At 35.2% G+C, this 21396-nt stretch overlaps 3 protein-coding genes across 9 annotated transcripts; all 3 read right to left on the bottom strand.

Moving 5' to 3' along the window:
- Nucleotides 1-287: 287 nt before the first annotated feature.
- Nucleotides 288-5409, bottom strand: LOC108210989 (putative pentatricopeptide repeat-containing protein At1g17630). Of its 7 annotated transcripts, XM_064090556.1 has the most exons (5): nt 3172-5409; nt 1790-2947; nt 1477-1715; nt 1190-1273; nt 288-366 (listed from the first exon to the last, which is right to left on the bottom strand). In XM_064090556.1, the coding sequence occupies exon 1, from the start codon at nt 5202-5204 to the stop codon at nt 3186-3188; it is 2019 nt and encodes a 672-aa protein (XP_063946626.1). In that variant the 5' UTR covers nt 5205-5409; the 3' UTR covers nt 288-366; nt 1190-1273; nt 1477-1715; nt 1790-2947; nt 3172-3185. The 7 variants fall into 7 exon arrangements, with proteins under 7 accessions (XP_063946626.1, XP_063946625.1, XP_017237949.1 ...); XM_064090555.1 differs by having other exon boundaries at nt 1190-1715; XM_017382460.2 differs by having other exon boundaries at nt 288-1715; nt 1790-1858; nt 1972-2947.
- Nucleotides 5410-6390: 981 nt separating this feature from the next.
- LOC108211450 (organelle RRM domain-containing protein 2, mitochondrial) lies at nt 6391-8654 on the bottom strand. Its single transcript, XM_017383054.2, has 3 exons — nt 8437-8654; nt 7003-7071; nt 6391-6913 (listed from the first exon to the last, which is right to left on the bottom strand). Exons 1-3 carry the CDS (start codon nt 8564-8566, stop codon nt 6678-6680), a joined length of 435 nt encoding a protein of 144 aa, XP_017238543.1. The 5' UTR covers nt 8567-8654; the 3' UTR covers nt 6391-6677.
- Nucleotides 8655-9538: 884 nt separating this feature from the next.
- LOC108214539 (uncharacterized) lies at nt 9539-20263 on the bottom strand. Its single transcript, XM_017386601.2, has 20 exons — nt 20057-20263; nt 18576-19506; nt 18365-18433; nt 18091-18289; nt 17728-17812; nt 16531-16650; nt 16301-16369; nt 16092-16173; nt 15944-16003; nt 15799-15851; nt 15543-15718; nt 14713-14881; nt 14443-14500; nt 14290-14346; nt 13955-14200; nt 12919-12980; nt 10752-10808; nt 10536-10629; nt 10234-10374; nt 9539-10058 (listed from the first exon to the last, which is right to left on the bottom strand). Exons 2-20 carry the CDS (start codon nt 19413-19415, stop codon nt 9885-9887), a joined length of 2811 nt encoding a protein of 936 aa, XP_017242090.1. The 5' UTR covers nt 19416-19506; nt 20057-20263; the 3' UTR covers nt 9539-9884.
- Between the last annotated feature and the right edge of the window lie 1133 nt (nt 20264-21396).

The raw sequence follows: 21396 nt of genomic DNA, 5'->3' as shown, positions 1-21396 counted from the left end.
ATAACTTTTACACTTAAAAGTTGCAATTATCAAAAATTTTATCACCCCACACAAATTAAAATTTATTTTTCAACTCTAACTTATAAGCAGTTCGTTAAACGGCCCCACGAATCCTTGGGTTTAATTCTGCGTGGGGTGGCAAAATAACAAAAACAAATAAAAAAATCCTGTTTTACGTGTATCATGTGTTGTTTCCAGATTATTATTATTATTTTGCTATGCAACAATTGTATACCTTAATCATATTAATTGGCAGTGTGTTATTAAAATTATCCAAAAATATAGTATTTCCAAACAGCTCTCGAACAAATTCTAGTAAACAAGAACAGAGCTCCCAGCCAAATCCTCCTAGTTCAAACATCTCCCCTGCAATTGGATTAATAATACTTCCATCAGAATATATCACGAGCCACATCACTTGATACTTACGGTGCAGATACTACAACGGATTCAAATACTTGTCGACGGAACAGAAAGAACTTTGATTTAAACCACATATTCTAGTATATCAGAATGACCATCAAGCCTTGCTGGAAGTTTATAAAAGCACTACAATAGCATAAATGAGGCACACATACTGCACTTAAGCGTCGCTCACTACATCAATTAAGTAGTAAAGAAATTCTGACACAGTGCACTGTCCTGTAACACAATGTCATACGGGGTAACGAAATTTGCAGAAATTAACAAAACTAGGAGCTAAAACCTGAAAACTAGAAGCATGATATAAAGCAACACAAAAACCAACCATTACTAAACAACATCTCTGGGGAAAATGGTGAACACAGCACAAATATGTCCAATGTTAAGACTGCAGTCACTTTCCTAACAGCATCTACTTCCTTCTCTGATGTGGCTCAAATTCAAATTAGAGGTGGAATGGAAGCGATTTTATCAGTTTGACTAGTAGACAGAAACAACACAACATACACACTCACAAAAAGTGGTAAAAACAAATGCAAGCAGGGGCATACCTATTAAATCACGAGAGTTACTGACACCTCATTACTTTTTTATTTAATACAAATTTGCAGTCTCACACACACACACACACACAAACACACACACATATACATACTACACACTGTATATACATCTACATGTCTCCAAGAAAATCTTATGCACAATTGGGCTCCCCTTCAACAATTCTAAAATTTACGAGCACAAGGATGCGTGGATATAAGAATACCTTGTATTAAAGTTATGCACGCACAGAACTTGTTGTAGCAACTGTCATCTGCTTTAGGCAAATCAATTTTTTGGTGGAGCGATGCTGCATAGAACCAAAAAAAAACAGAGGCTGAACAAGATTTGAACAATTAATTCTACAGTCACCTCTCCACTGTGACTACCCTCATGTCTTCTGGTAAGTTAGGCTCGTAAATTGCTTCAATAAAGCATTAATGACTATTTAAATGCAACAATTAACATTACTATTCCCATCTATGGATCATCAAAAAGCAGAAGAAAACACACATATTTATATGTATATGTTAGGCATCAGCTTCACCAGACCAAAGCAGCTACAGTTATTTAACTTCTTCTAGCATGTCCACTGGAGCAGTCCTGTCCACTGGAGCAGTCCCCAGTTCTTGTATTATTTTTTAAATAGGATTGTCTTTCTAAGAAAAATCTGATTTTTGGGGTGTCTACTTCTGCTACCAGCATGCAACTCTGCTACCAGCATGCATCTCACACGCATGAGCACTCAACACCTGCATATAGAAGTATAGCCCACATTTAATTGAGAAATCTTGTTATACAATACAAAAAATAATGATAAACTTACTTTGGAGTAAATGCAAGTCAAGAAGCCACAAAGATATCCCCAATCTTTGATAATTCCAGAAAGCTCTCTCTACAGAAAAAAGGAAGCAAGAGATATTCTTTTTCAGTCGTCACTAACTTGGGTACTGAAGATAATAAGAATACATAAACCTAAATGTACTCTTAAGATTAGTAGAGCTTAACTGGATCATGTTAAATTTTGTATACTTAAATTCCCAGATGTAGACACATACTTCACCCCCCTAGCTCCTTCCAAAACTCCAGTTTATAAGAGTTTGTCTACGATTACCAGGGAACTACCAGAATATATGTTGTTCTGTGTTTTGCATTCCATTTCCTAGGAAGAACTCGAGTTAATCAATTTGTTATATCCGTCAACACAACTACTAATAACAGACTGCCTAGCTGGAGCAGCAAATATCTGATTATTACAGTCTTTGCTTTTTTTGCTGAATTTTAATGTTATTTTTCTAATACCAATGAATGATGCTTGCATGATTCTGATTTTCAATCGCAAATCGAGAATTACAACTTTTCTTCGATCCCATTGCGACCATGTTCCTCTTCGCTCAAGCTCTCCTCAGTACTAAATTTCCGGAGCTCTCCTTCTCAGTACTAAAATTCCAGAACACTTGGAACTAGCTTCACCTGATTATCACTCGCAATAGTTTCACCTGGTTTATAGCTAGCAGTAGTATCGCCCATCACTAACACCGGAGTAGTTTCACAATGATTATCACTCGCAGCAGTTTAACCTAGGTTATCACTCACTGTTTCCTCTATCTTTTGACTACTTGGGGTATGAATACTCGAAGCATGTCTGAAACTTCCGAGCACATTTCATCAGACACTTTCTTAGGCTGTTCTTTCGAATCCTCCGATTCCTTACCATCTTTTAAACCTTCTGTGGCCTGTTCTTTCGGGCATGGCATTCCTTCAGTCTCATCATCTAAACACTGATGGTCGCGCTTCGGTTCAATCCTCAAACCATTCCCATTCTCAATTCCAACATCACTGCTATAATTTACCACATCTATATTCTATACTCACCTCCTTTCCCATACACACTCGTTCAGCAGATGCAAATGAATAAGTAAGTTGAACAGTTTCACAATGTACCGCAATATCGAAAGCACAACCTCATAGCAGTAATCGAAACCTAGTTCATTTACAACAAAACAAAACATTAGTCGCTCAATTAAACAACTTATTACAACTCAGTCTACCATATTATTTTATTCTATTTATCCATTTAATTTCATTGTATATAATAATAAATACTTTAATGATTCCGAAAATATTGAAGTCCTATCAGTTCATTATTTTTCAATTCTGAAGCATATTTCTTTTATTGTTATGAAACCTGCAATGAAATTTATTTACCTGTATCTCGAGAGTCAAAAATAATATTCAGATGCCTTTTCCTCCATTTGTAAACTCAAAATTTGAAGTATACCGCAAAGTTCATCCATCCCCGTCTCCACAGCTTTTCCGCATGAGAACACTGAAACTTTCTTCTTCACCTCAATCCAACTCGAGCCAGCAACCTTTTTCAACCCCTTTGTCCTTGCTGAGATTCTCATCTTTGCAGAATCCTCCCATCTGCCACTTGCAGCATATATATTTGAGAGCAACATGTAGCTTCCAGTCACTGCAGAGCTGTGGCTGCACATAAGCGAGGCAATGTCTTGTGCTACATCTGTATTTTTATACATCCTACAAGAGTTTAGAAGGGCCCCCAATACACAAACATTTGGTTCCATTGGCATACTTTTTACCATGTCATACGCTTCTTTGAGCAACCCAGCACGACCAAGAAGGTCAACCATGCAAGAATAATGCTCCAACTGGGGTTCAAATTTGAATTCCCTTTTCATCTCATCGAAAAGCTTGCGTCCAGTACTAACAAGCCCTGCATGGCTACATGATGAAAGACAAGCCACAAAGGTAATGCCATCTGGCTCATATCCAGACTCAATCATCTGACTAAATGTTCCTAGAGCTTTCTCGCCAAGTCCATGCATACCATACCCGGCAATCATTGTGTTCCATGAAATAGTATCCTTACCAATTATTTTCTCAAAGACAAAATTCCCTTCCCTAACACTACCACATTTCGTATACATACATACCAGTGCATTTCCCACAAGGACATTACTATCCAGTGAGCCTTTGATCACATGGCCATGGATCTCCCTACCAAGGATGAGTGCTGATAGTTCTGCACAAGCCGATAAAATGCTACAAAATGACACAGAGTTGGAAAAGATTCCAGAATGCTGCATTTCACGAAAGAGTTCTAAAGATTCCTTAAAACGCCCACTGGAAGCAAATCCATCAATAACAGCGCTCCAACTTATTACATTAGGCCTCACCATCGGATAGACATCCAATTTTTTCAGCTCTAGAAAGATAGAATAAGCTTCATCACATAAACCACTTTCAGCGTAGCATGATATCAAAGTGTTCCATGTAACAATATCCTTTTGTTGTATTTCAGAAAAGAGATATTCAGCGTCTCTTACAGCTCTATGTTTCCCATACATGCTCATAAGAGAGTTTTTTACAAAGGAATAGTCCTCAAAACCAGCTGTAACAACATATCCATGTATCACCTCACCTGTGTGAAGAGCATTAGAATTAGCACATACTGATATAGTCAAAGCAAGTGCTTCTGCAGTACAATCAACACCTGCAGTTCTCATCTCACCATACAATTTCAACGCTTCTTCAAAACGTCTGCACCTAGCATGACTCGATAACAAAGACGTCCAAGTTACAGGATTAGGTTCATATCCCTCAACCTTCATTCTCCGAAAAATCCTAAAAGCAGCATCACAATCATAATTAAGTGAAAATCCAGACACCACAGTATTCCAAGATACATGTGTCCTGACAAGCATCCTGTCAAAAACTTTTGTCGCAACATCCATCCGCCCAAGTCTGCCATACATACCCAACAATGCATTAGTAACATGAAGATTATTCTGAAATCCCAGTCGAAAAACATGAGAATGAATCATCTCACAAACATTACCACCACCCAAAGCAGCACAAGCCCTTATGACTAGCGGAAGAGTAAAGCCATCCGCGAATACGCCAAAACCTCTCATTCGAAAAAATAGCTCAAGGGTGTCACTAAACCCCTCATTTTTGTTATGAGCTCTCAAAATAGAATTCCACAGCAATGTATTATTGGAAATGCAGCTAAGCGGCATTGTATCAAACACCTTCCGGGCGTCCTTAAGACACCCGAAACTCGAATATGCCGAAACAAGTCCAGCTGCCAAAAAAGCAACACTGGAAGATTGGCTGAGCAGTAAGAAGATACGGGTGTGAAGCTGTTTGATTTGGTGGATGGTAATGCATTTTTTAAGGAGACAACTAAAATGATCAACAAGTTCATTTTTGGGCATGGCGTCAAACAACAAACATAGGAAACCAAACACGATTCAAATTTCAAGAAATGGATGCTACTGACACTGCTGTTTGATTTACTGTCAGTCTGTTATTACACAGTGCCCAGTTTAACCCAGTTTATGACTAGGGTCCAAACTGAAGCGTGAAGCAACCTCAAAAATTACACTGTTTTTTAAGATGAGTTCGCTGACAGTTTGATTGTATATTTTGACTAAAAATATATGAATACTTTTAATTTTAATTTTTTTTATATTATTATAAATTTTATTTGATGAAAATGTCACATGTGATTATGATAATGGATAGATTTGATATGTCGAAGTATTTTTGTTTTGACAATAGATAGAAGTGTCAAGATTTGGTAAAATTTTAGTAATTGAGAGAAGTTTAGTACTACCTCCGTCCTCCTTTACATGTCCATTTTGCTTTTCGAGGAGTCAAATTGGCCAATTTTTGACTAAACATTACGAATTATCTCCTTATTATTTTTAAAATCTGAAAGTTACATATTAAGTAGACTAAATATACTTTCTAATGGTATAATTTTTAATATTTTTCACAATTATCTGATACATGTAAAATTCAGTCAATTTGACTGGTCAAAAGTCAAAATGGACATGTAAAAGGGGACGAAGGGAGTAAAATTTTACTCCCTCCGTCCCCTTTTACATGTCCATTTTGCTTTTTGAGGAGTCAAATTGACCAATTTTTGACTACACATTACAAATTATCTACTCATTATTTCTAAAATCTGAAAGTTGCATATTAAAATAGACTAAATATACTTTCATATGGTATAATTTTTATTATTTTTTTAATTATCTGATACATGTAAAATTCAATCAAAATATAGTCAATTTGACTGGTCAAAAGTCAAAATGGACTTGTAAAAGGGGACGGAGGGAGTAGTAACTAAAAGAAGTCAGGTAAAGTTTTAGTAAATAAATAAGTGTTTTTTTTTTTGACAAAAAATAAATAAGTGTTTACATTCTCATAATGGATAGAATTTAGAAGTATAAAGTTTTGGCAAGTGAAAGAAGTTCTGTCCAAGTTTCTGTAATAGATAGAAGTATTTATCAGGCTACTATGCCAGAAATATGACTCTGATTTTTTCTTCATTTGTTAAGCTTTATATAGAGATAAAGAAAAAAGAAAAAAAAAAAGAACAAGAGGCTAATAAGATATCCAATAGACTTGCACAGTTTATTATTTGATGAATGAAAACACACAACTCTAGGATTCCTTGGGCTCACATTGTCACATACTCCTTAGCAGGTAGCTGATTTCTGTTTTTTGCCACAAAACAATTGGATAGTACACTAAATCATATAATATGGCAGTGTGTAATAAAAAATTAAAGACTGTTTCCAAAAGTATAGTACTCTAATCAACTGGAACAGAGCTTCCAGCCAAATCCTCCTATTTCAGACACTCCTACTGCAATTGGATTAGATATAATTCATCTGGATTTAGCCGCACCAGCCGATGGTCTTGTTTGTTGTATAGCCACCAGTGTTTGAAGGCTGCTGCTCTTGTTGAGGTGGTTTATACTCCCTTGGTTTAGCAGGATCTACAAAAATAACCCAACCATCCAGAAACTTTGCATTCATTCCTTCACGAGCCTTCTCAGCTTCTTCTATAGTATTATATGTAACAAAACCAAAACCCTTTGATCTTCCACATGCTCTATCTACAATGACCTTTGCTGCAATATCAACAAGTATTGCAGCATCAGTTTGATGGCCAAATCAAACAATCCCTAGATAAACAAGTTATAATAATTAAAAAGATTACCCTCAACGAGGCTCCCAAAGGGTGCAAATGCTTCTTTAAGCTTTTCATCTGTAGTTAACCTTGAGAGTCCTGCAGTATAAGCCAAGATGAAAGGAGTCGATCATCACAAAAGTGAAACAAAAAAAAATCTCTCTCCTTTCTCAATTGACCAAAAAATTGCCTTCGTTTATGCATTAAATGCCAAACAGAGGGAAAAAGTGTATCTTTCCATCATGTTCAAATATTGTATATCCTGTAACGAACACATCTGGGATAAAATATCAAATAACTGCCTTGATCAGCGAGCAAAAATACCTATTACAACTAAACTTGAAAAAAAGGGATGAGGTATAGCACAGAGAGGTCAATTTAATTCAGCGTCGAAGCCAATCGATAATATATACCAACCTTATACGAAGTATAATTGTGCTTGAAAACACAAAAATATTCGATTCTACTAAGAAATAAATGCCATTATACAAATATATATTTCACTTCAACTTGTTTAATAAGCACTAAGCCACTAAGATAATCTAACTATCTAAGCATATAATTTTTATAATATGCAACAGTTATAAAACAAATACAAGTACAAAACAAACATATTTCAATTTTACTAACATGTGTCATTATGTGACCATATCATACTTAACTTCATGTTTATACATCAGACAATTTTTTGTTAGAAAGAAAAAAAGGGAAATCCTGGAGTACTCGCCGCTGTGGCTCAACACTCAGCAGCTCAGACTTCACAGAGTTTCTACAAAGGAAGTGTACAAATCCTCAATTCCATCGCTCAACACTTGCCGGGTACAATGGGGTTGCATGGGAGGAATGTGAACAAAATTCAAAATTCATCACCACTCTTTCGTTCTTTGTTAGCATTTCTTCTTAACTCGGATGCAAAGAAAATAATAACAATTACTATCCACATAGCCACACCTTCAAATTGTCATATTATACAAGTTCGTAGTACGACATGATCCTGTGTATATCCACCTATTCTTAAATAACTGGTTGTAAGTACAATACATTAACACTGTAATTGAAACACCAAGGTCCAGGCCTCAAATATTCCGAGGCAGTTGGCAACTTGCAACAGCTCGAAAATTTCCTCCGTAAGCACCACAAACCAATAATCACACCATGTGCTGCATTCCGCAAATTTCCTATTCTTGCAATAAAAATAGAGATAAACAAGTATCCCTCTTCTAGAACATCAACTAAACATGTAAATACACACTATATAAGGACTCTGTAAAACCTAATTACCCGCGAACGCAATTAGTTATTTTTTGGATATTCGACTATTATTTAGCAACCTCGATAAACAAATACACGATTAAAAAATTAAAATTGCACGAGGAAACAATCATTTCTACTGGACAAGCATTTGTGTGTAATTGAAAGCAGAAAAAAAGTGAAATAAAAATGGATGTAAAAAGAAATGGATACCGCTGATGAATAGCTTAGGCGAAGTGAGAGTTGAATTGAAACGAGCAAATAGAGACGAGTGAGGAGATGAAACGATTGTAGAGGAAGAAGAGGCGAGAATGCGACGAAATGCAGCGATTGTATGAGCCATCTCTCAACCCCTAGCTAAACCCTAGATTATTACATGTATGTATGAATATAAACCCCTCTTTCTGTACTTCCTGATCCGGTGTTTGCACGTCTCCGGCCCATGTCATGTTCCCTCCGCATTTATTTTACTGCTCATTCCGTCCGCATAGTTTCACACGTATTTTAAGATATATATAATATAATTTCATGATTTATTTATATAATTCTTTTTATTATAAATATTTAAATATTAATTTTTGTTAAAAAAATTAAATCTTTAAAATCTTTAAAATGCGAGTTCATGTCCCAAGATAAATAATCTGAAAGTTGGAGGGGGAATTAATGTATTATTATAGTAGCAAAAATCTATTCTGAATTTTTTATTTAATTTGATGATTATTGAATATTATATGCTAATTTAAATATAATATCATTCTTTTCTAATAACTAGATTTGTAAGTAATATCATAATTTTTATATATTTATATAAACATGACTATTCTATTATCTTTTAAAGATAAGTAATGCGATTTATTCGTATTTAATGTTAGCACTTCTCTAATGGAGACCATTGACGATAATGGATAACACCTGATATCCTGTCTACAAGGATAGTTACCCTTCTAAAAATAGGCAAGACAACAATATGTGATACCATGTCCAAGAAATGCAAAATACAAAATAATTGATGAGAATAAATAACAAATATCATGTCCGAACCCTATTTGCAAGGATAGTTACCCTTTCTGAAAATAAGTAAGACGGTAACATGTGATACCTGTCCAAAAATGTAAAATACGAAACAGATATTGTAGAAAAATTCAAAAAACGTTTATATATTTTGTTATTCATTTTCAAAATGTGCAGAAAATGATATCATAATCCAGAATTAGGATGATTTCTTGGTCATGTTCCCGCAAAATAGTATTTACATCAATAGCGTCTGTGGGCTAATGGCCAAACTAACATGTTTTACTCCATCTGTTGGATAACAAACCAACAAAGTGGACATCATCACTGCACTCTGATTTCAGTATATAGGGACGAATACAATCTCTATCAAGGCAAAAACACAACCACGATATTCTTATAGCCGAAAACTGTTATCTATACACACGAATGTATAACCTACAGGCTACAAGAGCCAACACTCCCTCATGCATGCATATTAAAAGGTCAGCATGCGTAGCTGTATTATAACCCTCTGCCTTTTATTTCTAAACTCGTGGAAAACAATTGTATGGACTTCGCAGGAAAAAAAATCTGAGAAGTTTATTCTAATTGCTATTCTGCTGAAAAGCTGAATCTAATTTCTAAGAGAGAAATCAGGAAACACTGCGCTAATCTGCAGCCTGTTGCTCTTCCTCCATAACCGGTGTTCCAGAAGCATCAGCCATCTGAGAAGTCTTCACCACAACAGTAGACTGCACATTCACGTCATGTTGCACCTTTTTCTCTAACATTGAGGTCCCCTTAAATATTGTCAATTGGAGGTCCCTTGTATACTTTGCCAGCTGCAAGGTATTCATAATAGTAGGTCAGCCAGCACTCACTATTAGGCAAGGTAATGAAGTACTCTTGATCTCACAGTGTAATATCAAATAACCATTACAACTAAAATTAGTTAAATTTGACCAGCCACGTAGAATAACATTTCCTTTCCACATTCAATTAAGATATAGGACTTACCTGTTCGTCACTTATCTTTTTAAATCCCAATTTCTTCGTCCAGATAGATTCAGCGTCTTCAGCAGCAGGGAGTACAATTTTCTCAACATTCATGGACACCAACAACTGCTCGATGCAAGTAAAAAGTGCCCGGAAATAACCCTGCAGCAAAATGACATTTTTTGAAAAGACCATAGCTGCATATACACCCTCACAACATCTATGCAACACTGACCCAAAAATAAAGGTGAATTAAACATACAAAAGTGATATAAAGTTACTGCTAAAAGTTATTGCTCGAAACCTATTTGACAAGCACTTACTTTTCCTCGGTTATCTCTACTTGTAGCTACAATAGGAAGTTCTGCAGTCTCTTTGCCAAATATCCTTAGCAGACCAGCTGATACAACCACAGACCTGCATGTGTTAAAAAATGTGAATTTCTCCCTCCCCAATTTTAACTGCATGCAGTTTTTCAAGAGGGAAACAAAAGTAAAATGGGAAAAGAAACAGAAACAATGTTTAAGGTATTTGCTTACTTTACAATCAAAACCACACAATACATTCCCCCAAATTCCTGCCCAGATATGTTTCTCCTGCGATAGGGACAAAAAATCAGATGTGTATGGAGTATTACAGATTCTTAGTACTCCTCAGCAATTAATTTATAAAGAAAGTAGCCAACAACGGGTATACAGATGCAGTAGCAAGTAGGCCCCCTTTGCCTTCCACCCAACAACAGGTTACTGCACAAAAAATTTAAATTTCTCGGCCAACACCTTCAAGCAACTCATGGGTTTTCTAAAATTCATAATTCTTAAATGAACTCTGCTTGGACAATCAATTAACCATAACAGCAAGCCGATTTTATTTCCTCTAACGGCACGACTGAGTACTTCTCACCCTGGATTTCATACCTAACCACAACGGCAAGACAGTTTTTTCAGCCTGGATTTCATTCCTAAACATAACGGCAAGACGGAGTACTATACTACTATTCAGCCTAGATTTCATTCCTAACTTGTGCTTATATCGCTATATGAGCAGTCTATTACTTTACATACATACAACTTGCTACAAGTCTACTTCTCCAAATCAATCTGATTTTCATCTACAAATTTACCTGCTTTGATTTTTACATTTAATTTGGCATCTTTTTTGGAAGGAATCAAGGATTTATATTTCTTTGAAATTTCTGTATATGCAATTATATAATTCTTAATGAGGAGCTTCAGAAATAGAAAATCAAGACACTAGCAAACTAGCAAGTGACAATAGATCTGAACAAAAAGGTATTGGCTGAACAGAAGCTAAGCAAGAGTTAACTATGACCAATTAGCAAAAACAGGGGACAAAAAAGAGGGTGAAAAGAAAACATACAAAAGGGGAAGGACAAAAGACACAGAGAGAGAGGAGGGAGGGGGGGGGGGGGGGGGGGGGGGGGACCATAAAAGATCGTATAACTTAGTTCCTAAGCCACGTGTATCAGGCCTGTCAAGTCATTATTCTGTTAATAAGTTACTAGAACTAAAAGACCTGCTATCAACTGTAATTGACGACTAGGGCTCGCTTCTTTGTTAATCTTGATAATGTTGATATTAGTATTGCTACCGGTTCATGTACCTATCTCTGTTAATGTTGGCTTGCTTTTTAAAAACTTACTTCACTATATCCTAAACCCGGTGGCAGAACTACCATGGCTTGTCTGAGTACTCCAACAAATATATATATATAACAAATTCCAAAATCACAATTAATTAATTTAGTGATACCTAAAGGTTCGCGATAAATCAGGCACTGTAAAATAGAATAGTTGTGGATGGCTAGTTATGAACCCTGGCTGGATGAAACAAATTCGCACAGTATACATATCTAATATTATCTAGAAATGGACAAAACGACAGAGCTACGCCTCTGCCTAAACCACAAGTCAGGTGTGCAAGTTCCCGACTGAATCCTGTCACATTTAGGAACTTGGGTGTGTGATATATAGGTTAGCTTACTTTTACAATGAAATAAAAAAACTGGATAACCAAGAAAGCTTTGCAGGATATTGAATACTAACGAAAACCCATACATGTAAACCTTTTGACCACTAAAACTTGCAAGCAACTCTTGTGAGAATAAAATGAACCTATTTTACAATCCTAAATCGCAAATCAGCCATGTCAATTCCAGATGGCATCCTGTCGCCTTAAGGAACAATTTGAGTGGGCAGGTGATAGGCGGGGAGGGGATTATTTGCTACCATAACAGCTTGCCGTTCATGCAGTAATAGAGGCACTTCCCGAATTATCCTTTTGTTTATTTTGTGTTTACTACAGTGCATGAAAATTCAAAAATAATTTCTTCATATAATGGTCTTATTTCACAAGACAAAGCATCATGCATTAAAAATTATTATTATTAACCATCTACTCACCAAGCCACTAATAAGCCGTAATTAGTGAATGAGGGGTGGTGGGAAAAGGATAGGAACTTAAAAGATGGAGAATGTAGATCACAATGTAGAAAAGAGAAAATATATATTATTTTAAGCATTTTAGTTCCAAAGGAGCATTGAAGGCAAGCAATATGTATGATTCATCAATTGTAGCAATATGGTTCAGACTTAAACTGACAAGATCTTTGGCAATTATACATGGTTCAGGGTTTCCCTTGTATCCAAGTGTAATCAACTTAACCAAAGATTATAAAGCAACTTACCCATAAACCATGACAGGTATAAGATCACGACCAGATTTTGCCACGATAGGATCAAAGCATTCCTGCCAAATGAGGCAAAAAGTAAATATATGTTAGCAATGATTAAAATCTCACATATAAGAATGTTCATATACAGGGCAGATACAACTGGCAGCGCAATGGGGGTACTTGCCCCCATTATATGTATATATTTCTAAGGAGCAATCTCACAATTTCAGCTGTTTCCCCAATGGTAAAGGTTTCTCTTGGCTCTTTTTATTTTAGCTGCATTACTGAATTCACTATTACAAAGTATCTTTAAATATTTCAACTTTAGTGCTGAAAAGCCTAAGTGGCCCACTTGGTGACTTGGGAGTGATTTAGTATGTGCAAATATTCAGTCCAGGAACACAATTTTGCGCACCCCCCTTATTATATTTCTTTGTACTTGTTGTCAACATATTTTTTGACATTTACGTCTTATTATATAGCACTAGTAAAAATCCCCCACAATCACAAAATCCTGTATCCGTCTCAGAGTACTCTTACAACCTGAACTATAATAGACCTAAATGCATTTCGGTTTGGTTTAAACGCAAGTCATGATTAAAATAACATTTCAGTAGCTGCTAGTTCTTTTATCTAAATTAATATTTTACCAGATTAATATTAATTAAAAATGGAAGAATATCTCACAGTAAAATCCTGTATGGAAAAACAAGTTCGCAACATGTCTATTAAACAATTTTTGATGGGTGGTAGATACACTACTGCATAGTTACATCCTCTATCAATATCCTGTGCATACTGTATAGTGTTCATCGCAACATTATCCCATCTAAATCATACATTTACCATATCCGTGAGGACTCGATTATTTTGATGCACTTGTGGAGTTGTAATCAAGTTTCCCTCAAAACACCCATTTCTAGCAATAACTTTTTCTTTCTGATTAGGTCTTTCCATAAGGTTCCAATTCTTATATACCTTAAGGCGTCAGAAGATGTGTCAATTTGCTTAACCTTGATACAACAAAAGGCAAAATAGTTAAACATACGCGGAATATTGCAGCAGCTCTAGAAAGCAACGACAAATGCTCGGGATAGCGACTCTTCCCACTTAAAATTCGCCACTGCATACTATTTGCAGCTCCAACAGTTAATCCGTGGCCTAAATTCTTCTTGTTTACTGCATCTAGCACTGAAGCTGGAAACATTTCAATCCCCTTGAGAACAAGACTTTGCATAGTCGAATATATCCCATTGCAATCACTGCAACAAAACCATTTATCCTTTGGGAGTTCCTGTAGCAACTCAAGGAAAACCAATGAGTAACTATAAGCCTCCAGATACTTTTATGTCCATATATTAAAAATTCTAATAGCAAACAAACCTTTAAATCACACAACCCAACGTCCCGCAAGCAGCTAACATGAAACTCCTTTTCACACTACAAAAAAAAAAAAAGGAACCATTAGATCCAAACAAAGGGTAACTAATTAGTATCAGTGTATCACAATACGCATAGAAAATAACATAGCAATACCTGGTCACAAAGCATAACTGTTCGCTCATCAAAAGTATCAACACTAAAATCTTGAAGCCTGAATTAACAACAAAATCATATATAACGTCAATCATATAGCATGTACAACACCCAGGTTAGCATGAATATATTATCTTCAAGACAGATACACTCCTGTATACATATTCTGTTTGACAGAGCATCAATTTGGAAAATATATAATAATGCCAGCACATAAAAATAAATTTTCAAGAAAAAAGCAATTTACTGACAGCAACTGCATAAACAAACCTGCAAACAACACAACCACCAGGTTGATATTCTGGTGCCTTAACAACTCGATTGAGTCGAAAGATAATAGATCTAGACTCTCCACCATTTCTTCCACTGGAACTAAATCTTTCTGTACAATGTGGACAGTGCCAATGACCGGTCGGAATGCACTCTAATCTCAAACAAACTGCAAAACCACACATATAAAATCAAACAATTCAATATTTATTAAGATAACTAAAACTTTAGCTAATCACAGAATACTGCAATATATAGTACGAAAACTACAACTTTAGCTAATCGTAGCAATTATAGCTCAACAAATAATGCAATATATATTGATAAAATAACGACATATACAAAATTTCAATTTTGGGTATAAACAACAAAGTTCTCTAAATTAATGTAAGAGCAGAACATGAGAAGAAAAAATAGAAGGAAAGATAATGCAGGTACTGTAGATGCAAACTCATGTCATGTAACAGATGAATGTTTCAAAGCCAATTTGCAGTCACCATTACACTTCATTCCTCATTGCAAAGATTTAAGAGACAGTACAGTGGACAAATGTAGAAAGAAGTGGTAAGCTCAAGCAGTTACTACAATATCATGTTACAACTATTAAGAATTTCAGTCTAGCGATAATATGTTTCAGTTTCAAACTATGTGATGATAACTTTATCATTCTATATTGGTTTGTAGGAATTATTTCCAGATCAATGCAAAAAAATTACAAAACCACATATGCGCCAGGAATGGAAATGACCTGCATGAAAAGCACGAGGAAAACCATTGCAAATACAAAATTATGAAATCACATATGCACATGCACCGGAAAAGGAATAAACCTGAATGAAAAGCACGAGGACAACCATCGCAAACAATAAGTTCCCCTCCATCTCCACATACTGCACACATATCATCACTATTGCTGGAAGCGATATTTTGAATGCTTTGACCCTTCGATAATAGCATAGCAATCTCATGCAGGGTATACCCATCAGAAGTACAGATATGACGGTAGCTGTTAAAAAACAAGGGCGAGACAGTTAGTAAGTTTTCATACAAGAATTTACCACTATAAACCCTTTCCAATTTACTTACGGTTGCCGTTTAGCAGCCCATCCAGCGTGAGCTTCAAACTGGGAAGGACTAACCTGTCCAAGAAAATAAAAACGTGTGCGTGAGGATCCACAGAATCAAAAGATTCAAGAAAAGACTATGGTGCTACATGCAGAAATGAAGGTACCTCGGTATTACAGTGATTACAGACTATACCATTCCCCTGCTTGTAGCCTCCAAGTATGTCCTGTAAAATTAGTAGCTATCAGTAATGAAGATTACAAGAAAACCCATCAAAAGAATTACAAAAGAATGTAAATGACATCAAACACAACCTTTCCTTTGGCACAATAAGCCAACTTGGTACCATCACGAAGTCCTTTTGGCAAAAAAAGTAACCTATGTAAATCATTGTCTCTGTCTCAACATAAAAGGGCTTTGTAAGTAAATAGAAACATAGCTCAGATAACAAACATTTTTAAAGAGCAGGCAAACATGTGACAGTGAAATGTGATAAAAGTTGATGCAAAACTAAATACCTCACCTTTTCTTAGTGCAACCTTCACTGTATCTTCTCTGTTCCCAGACAGAACTAGAAAAGTTAACCCTTGGCCTGCAAAGAGAAAAGCAAACCAGTAACAACAAATAATAAATATGCATGTACACTTTCTCGGTTTCTCCAAACATACAAAATACTTGATACTGATGGCGCAAATACTACAAAGGATAATGATAATATTCAAAAATAAAAATAGAGGGCCTGTAATAACTAACCCATTAATCATGTCCTCTTGCTCTTCCAGTGCATCCATGTAACTTCTGTGTTCAAAAGGCTCGTTCTGAACATAGGAACTTGCAGGGCCATCAGTCTTCCGAATCACTTTGGCATAGTGGCTAAAATGACGTTCAGATGTAATGCTTAGTACGAAATCTGATTACCATATAAGAGCTTCTTTTTACTAATTATTACACAACATACCTATCAATATATTAAAAGAATTATATAGTCTTTACAACAACCACAGTTCAAAGTTCAAACGAGCATCAGACAAGAAAAATAGCAAAGAAAGTCGACCGAACTAAAAGAACTTCGCTAAAAACTACATATTTAAGTATATCAGAATACAAATCAAACCTTACTGGAAGTTTGAAATAAAAGCACAACATTAGCATACATGAGGCACAGATGTTGCACTTAAGCGCTGTTCACTACATCAATTAAGTAGTAAACAAATTCTGACACAGTGCACTGTCCTGTAACACAATATCATAATAAAATTGCACAAATTAACAGCTAAATCTGAAAACTAGAAGCAAGTGATAGAAAACAACACATAAACCAACCATTACTAATCAATATCTCTGGGAGTAATGGTGGGCACTGGGCACAGCACAAATATGTCCAATGTTAAGACTGCAGACACTTTGCCTAACAGCATCTGCTTCTTTCTCTGATGTGGTTCAAACTCAATAATAGAGGTAAAATGACAGAGATTTGATCAGTTTAACTAGTATGCACAAACTACATACCATACACGTGCAAATAAAATGGTAAAAACATATGCAATCAGGGACGTACATATTAAATCACAAGAATTACTGGCACTGTACCCTCAGCTTTTTCAAAATAGGTTTTGTAATTAATTACACACATACGTACATACATACATACCATGTTACCCGGACTCGGCTAAGAGTGTCCAACATGGATACGTGTCGGAGTGTCAGACTCTGCAATAATTTCAATAAGTGTCGGAGTATCCATACCAATGTCCGAGTGTCGAGTGTCCGACAGGGGTACTTGAGACAAAATGAAGAGTCCGGGTAACATAGCATGCATACACACATACATATAATATATATATGTATATATATTCATATACGTGTCTCTAAGGAAATCTTATGGGCAAGTAGGCTTCCCTTCAACATTTTTAAAATTACGAGCACAAGGATGCGAGGATATGAGTTTACCTTGTATTAAAGTTATGCACGCCCAGAAACTTGTTGGAGCAACTGTCATCTGCTTTAGGCAATTCAATTTTTTGGTGGAGCGACGCTGCATAGAACAAAAAAAAATATCAAAGGCCAAACAAGATTTGAAATTAATTCTACACACACCTCTCCACAAACTCCCTTTGAATACCCTCGTGTCTTCAACTAATTTAGGCTAGTAACTTGCATCAATAGAGCTAATGACTATGAAACGAGCAGTGTAAAGAGCATCATAAGGGAAATGCAACAGTTAACATTACAATTCCCATGGATGGGTCATCAAAAAGCAAAAGAAAACACACACACACATATGTATATGTATATAATAGGCATCAGCTTCACCTTTCCAATTCTGAAAGCGCAGCTCATTGACAGATGAACCAGCTACACGTTTTATAACTTCTTCTAGCATGTCCATAGGAGCAGTCCGCAGTTCTTGTATTATTCTATAAATAGGATTTCCATTCTCCAAGAAAATGTGATTATTGGGGTGCCTACTTCTACTACCAGCATGCATCTCAAACTCGTGAGCACTCAACACCTGCTTATAGAAGTTTAGCCTACATTTAATTTCAGAAATCTTGTTATACAATTAAAAATAAAATAAGAAACTTACTTTGGAGAAAATGCAAGTAGAGCAGCCACAAAGATATCCCCAATCTCTGATAATTCCAGAAAGCTCCCTCTATAGAAAAAAAGGAAGCAAGAGGCATTTCAAATCAGTCGACAGACACTTAGATATTGAAGATACTAAGAAGGTAAATAAACCTCTGTGTACTCTAAATATTAGTAGTGCTTAGTTGGATCATTTATATTTTTATACTTACATTCCCAGAAGTAGACACATACTTCACCCTAGCTCCTTCCAAAATTCCAGTTGATAAGAGTTTTTTTACGTTTACCAGGGAACTACCAGCATAAATATTATTCTGTGTTTTGAGTTCCATTTCCAAGGAAGAACTCGAGTGAGGCAATTTGTTATATCCGTCACCGCAACTACTAATAACAGACTGCCCTGCTGGTGCAGCAAATATTTGATTATTATAGTCTTCCCTTTTTTTGCTGAATTTAAAAGTTATTTTCCTAATACCAGTGATGCTGGCATGACTTTGATTTTCAATCACAACTTGAGAATGACAACCCTTTTCCCCGATTGCATTGTGTCCATGTTCTTCTTCACTCAGGCTCTCCCTCTCAGTACTAAAATTTCCAGAACACGTGGAACTAGCTTCACCTTGATTATCACTCGCAATAGTTTCACCTTGGTTGTCACTAGCAGTAGTATCGCCATGGTTATCACTGGCAGTAATTTCACCATGATTACCACTCGCAGTAGTTTCAACTTGATTATCAATCACTGTTTCCTCTATCTTTTGACTACTTATGGTATGAAAACAAGAAGCATTCTCTTTAGGAGAGAAATTAGGGTCTGAAACTTCCGAGCACATTTCATCATTAGACACTTCCTTGGGCTGTTCTTTCGAATCCTCCAATTCTTTAACGTCTTTCAAACCTTCAGTGGCCTGTTTTTTCGTGCATGGCTCTCCTTCAGCCTCACCATCTACCCACTGATGGTCCCGCTTCGATTCAATCCTCATACCATTCCCATTCTCAATTCCAACATCACTACCACCATTCACCACATCAATACTAACCTCCTCTCCCATCACAATACACTCGTCCCGCAAATCCAAACGAACTAATAAAGTTTCACAACGCACCGCTTCATAAGCACAACCTCATCGCAGAAATCCGAACCTAATTCATTTTACAACAAAACAAAACATCAGTCACTCTACTAAACATCTTTTACAGCTCAAACTGCCATATCAATCTATTTTACACATTCATTGAATTTCAATATCTATAACAATAAATACTTTACTAATTACGAAACATTAAATGATTCCGAACATAACAAACACAAGCAAGCAACAACTTACACGTCACTATACATCCAAAATCAAAACAAAACATCACTCACTCAACTATATATATAAATTCATACATCAAATTTCACTCTCTGATTTTCATTTACATACAAGCCCTACTTACACACACATACACACATAAATAAATCAAATCTATAGAAAATCAAGGAGAAATATCTTAACATATACGCCTTTATAACATCAATAAATCATAATAAATTAGCAAAAAACTCAAATCTACCAGGCTTAAAATCAAAAAACTCCACAAATTCTTCACCAGTAAATTACAAATCCAAACGAACTCAATTCAAACAAAACAACAACCACATGCACAGATCTACAAACGAAATTAAAATTTAAAATTTAATTTATCATACTTTTGTGAAAATTGAACGAGCAGCGAGAGCGGCAAGGAACGAAACTGAAAAATGAATTCGCGGTTATAGATAATTTATAATAAGATTGAGTGATGAATATGAATTAAACTTATGAATAAAATATTTATACAGTGACTCTGAGATTTGGATTGAAGCAGAAGAAACGAGAAAGAGAGAAGAGAGGATTGGTGGGGCCGCGTGGGGTTAGTTATTTGATTTTATACCATTTTTATTTATTAGTAATTTTGAGTATGAGGATTAACGTGTCCAACTTCATGTGTGTTGGTGGGGTCACGTGTTGGTGACTTATTGAAATCTGCCACGTTTAAGCGGAGCTCTTTTTACCTCCAACCTGGGAATTGGGATGAATTTTAAATGAACCAAAAATGGCAAAAATTTATGACAAGATATAACTTTCATACAATGCTCTATTCAGTTTAACAAATATATAAAATGATGGAATTTCAAATTATAATATAATATATCTTACATCTAATATTACAAATTTTGGTTTAATTTTGTTATTGACTTTATTTAAAGGCATGTCTCATTTTCAAGTTTAACAATATAAAGTTTTAAGTTGATTTTAATCTATTATGAACAAAATTCAAATCGAAATAAATTGAATATGAAATATAAGAGGGTGTATTCAACTAGGATTTTTTGATGGATTGTTTTTGGTTTATACATTTTAATGGATTGTTTCATATTTTGATTTTGTGTGGATGTTTGATAAAATTGTAAAAGAGGTGATACATATTTTATAAAATTTAAACATAATGTTTTAAAATCTCATGAATTTTGGTGGGATTTCGAAATCTTAAAATACATTGAACAATGTCACAAAATTCATAATCTTATAAATTTCGAAGAAATCCATCAATCTTTAGATGCCCTCAGATTTTAATAGATTTTAAATGATCTCAATTGAATATCATCGATTTTTAAGATATAATTTAAAATCATGATTGAATACCACCAGATTATGAAGCATAATTCCAAATCTCAATTAAATATCTTAAAATTCTGTTACATTTTATAAGATCTTAGTTGAATACCTTTGAATTTCATAAATAAAAGAAAATTTTTAAAATCTCGATTTGATCTCCCAATAGTTTAGTTCACAAACATATGTGTACAGAATATTATTATATTTCTTTTTTGTAAAAATAATGATTAATATACGAAATCTTATATATACAATACATTCGCTTCATCACATATGTACGTATTATATGATTCAGGTACTATATGATTTAGCTATCGGATACCAGAGAAAAATGAAAAATGAAGAGAGCTAATAATCGGGATTGGTCCAAATGAATTTGTAATTAAGTATC

The sequence above is a fragment of the Daucus carota genome, chromosome 3 (genome assembly GCF_001625215.2).
Source record: "Daucus carota subsp. sativus chromosome 3, DH1 v3.0, whole genome shotgun sequence".
In the NCBI taxonomy this organism is placed as follows: domain Eukaryota; kingdom Viridiplantae; phylum Streptophyta; class Magnoliopsida; order Apiales; family Apiaceae; genus Daucus; species Daucus carota.
Note: the sequence above shows the minus strand (reverse complement) of the source record. Positions and strands in the feature narration are given on the sequence as shown.

Coding starts and splice junctions, on each gene's coding strand:
- LOC108210989 (XM_017382459.2), bottom strand. CDS start 5,204: ATGCCCAAAAATGAACTTGTTGATCATTTTAGTTGTCTCCTTAAAAAA.
- LOC108211450 (XM_017383054.2), bottom strand. CDS start 8,566: ATGGCTCATACAATCGCTGCATTTCGTCGCATTCTCGCCTCTTCTTCC. Junction 7,072..8,436: donor GCCTAAGCTATTCATCAGCG/GTATCCATTTCT, acceptor CTTATACTGCAG/GACTCTCAAGGTTAACTACA. Junction 6,914..7,002: donor CTTTGGGAGCCTCGTTGAGG/GTAATCTTTTTA, acceptor TTGATATTGCAG/CAAAGGTCATTGTAGATAGA.
- LOC108214539 (XM_017386601.2), bottom strand. CDS start 19,415: ATGGGAGAGGAGGTTAGTATTGATGTGGTGAATGGTGGTAGTGATGTT. Junction 18,290..18,364: donor CTACTTGCATTTTCTCCAAA/GTAAGTTTCTTA, acceptor TTCTATAAGCAG/GTGTTGAGTGCTCACGAGTT. Junction 14,501..14,712: donor GGTGGTTGTGTTGTTTGCAG/GTTTGTTTATGC, acceptor TTGTTAATTCAG/GCTTCAAGATTTTAGTGTTG.